This window comes from Propithecus coquereli, unplaced genomic scaffold (genome assembly GCF_000956105.1).
Source record: "Propithecus coquereli isolate 6110/MARCELLA unplaced genomic scaffold, Pcoq_1.0 Scaffold113, whole genome shotgun sequence".
Lineage (NCBI taxonomy): Eukaryota > Metazoa > Chordata > Mammalia > Primates > Indriidae > Propithecus > Propithecus coquereli.
Genome location: NW_012135303.1, coordinates 4,524,879 through 4,526,846, shown reverse-complemented (window position 1 = coordinate 4,526,846; position 1,968 = coordinate 4,524,879). Strand labels below are relative to the sequence as shown.

Below are 1,968 nucleotides of genomic sequence, written 5' to 3'. Positions count from 1 at the left end.
CAGACTTTGTCCAGGGACATCTCTACAGGCTGGCCTGGCACAGATACAATCCTGCCACTCGGGGTCTAGTTGCTTCCCTCCCAGTTCTGCCCCAAATGGGGCACGAGGTCCCTCCACTCTCACCCCTCCTCTCTGCCTCTGAGAAGTCCCTCTCCCAGCAGCCCACATCTCCCTCCATATTTGCCTCAGAATAACCCAGGTTATTAACAGCCAAAGCCTGAGGAAGCCTTTATCTGCTTTGAGCCTTTGTCCCATCCCTCCACCAAGGACACAGATCACGGACCACACTCCCTTGAAGAAAGAAAGAAGCAAAATCAGTACAAAACCAAAAAAGTATTGATGAATCATTCAAAATATAATGCCACTGTACTGTGAATTCAAAAGCATCCAACACATGCTGGGGAAGTTAGCACACATGAAAAGAGGCCACCACCTCACTGTCTTTCAAGCTCCACTTCAAAGATTGTGGTGGTTTCATTCCGGTCTTGTGTTAAACACAAATGGTCTGGAGCCAGAGTTGAAGTATCCTAGGGCACCAAGGGCTTTGATCTTCAGGACTTTACGGGAGCAGGAGTCTTTAGCTGCCCTGACAGCCTGATGTCCTCAGGCATTCCCACGAGCTACTTTGAGGAGGACCCCACACACAAATCGTCATGGGGAAATTAGATTATGGCAATTCAAAAGCGTTCCACTTTGAGGGTTGTAAAGCCAGAAGGAGTGAGTGTGTGTGGGTGTGTGTGGGTGTGTATGTGTGTATACACCAATTAGCCCTCAAAGACCCATGCATTTCTGATAGCCTTTTGCACTTCTCTCAGGGATTGGGTGAGGCTGGAATGTTCATGGGATCCTCTGTGCTATTTGCCATATATGACGCAGTGGCGGCTGCCCGCAGAGAGAGGGGGCTAACCAAGACCTTCACCCTGAGTAGCCCAGCAACTCCTGAAGTGATCAGGATGACTTGTGCGGATCAGTTTACTGACATGGTAAGGAGTGGGGGGCAGGGGGTGGGGTTCCTATTGTAATCACCCCTTGTGTGGACTTTCAGGTTCTTGGTATGAATTTGACACCCATGATGAAATTACAAGGCAGGTTAATCTTTTTCAATGAAAATTCTCATTTTGCTTCCACTTGCCACATCTTATGTGCTTCAAAGCAGCTGCCAAGTGAGTGAGCCTCTTTAAATTGTGGTTTAATTATTTCAGACCCAAAATAAAAGCAAACTCTCGGGCCAGTGTTAATAGCAAATGGACATGGTAGGTTGCTTCTTTAAACATTTTACCAGAATGCAGTTGATGTAGTATTAATATTTTGATTACCTCAATAACAAAATTATATTAACTAGATACTTGATCTGGTCTATTTTGCAGAAAGTATAAGCAAACTAATAAAAATAGTTTAAATGAATGTATCAAGTCACTGGGCACACCTTGATATGCCTTGTAATCTCACACTAATAGAATACAGTTGCATTTTCCAGCTACTAAAATATATCTAGAACTATCATCAGAGGGTATCCCTCTATTGAACTGCTTACTGAAGCCCCGTAAGTCTTCGGTATAAAATTGGATTACACTTTATGCCTTGGAAATTACAGAGCATCTGAGTAAGATGGAACTTATTCCAAACATAAGAAGTTTATGAGGATAAGGAGATTTATGACTCAAGGATTGAAACAAAAATTTAAATTATGTAATTTTAGCAAGAATAAAATGGCATTAACTTGCTCTTTCTTAAAAAACATAATTTGTCAGGCCGGGCGCGGTGGCTCACACCTGTAATCCTAGCACTGTGGGAGGCCGAGGCGGGCGGATTGTTTGAGCTCAGGAGTTCAAAACCAGCCTGAGAAAGAGCGAGACCCCGTCTCTACTAAAAATACAAAGAAATTAATTGGACAACTAAAAATATATAGAAAAAAATTAGCTGGGCATGGTGGCACATGCCTGTAGTGCCAGCTACTCGGGAGGCTGA

General features: G+C 43.8%; 1 protein-coding gene across 1 annotated transcript in view; it reads left to right on the top strand.

The window, feature by feature from the left end:
• LOC105819005 (aldehyde oxidase 4-like) overlaps positions 1-1,968 on the top strand; it is a 102,923-nt gene that overhangs the window by 82,212 nt on the left and 18,743 nt on the right. Inside the window, exon 28 of the mRNA XM_012655162.1 lies at positions 816-983. Within this exon, the coding sequence (XP_012510616.1) occupies positions 816-983 (168 nt within the window). The remainder of the gene's footprint in view (positions 1-815; positions 984-1,968) is intronic.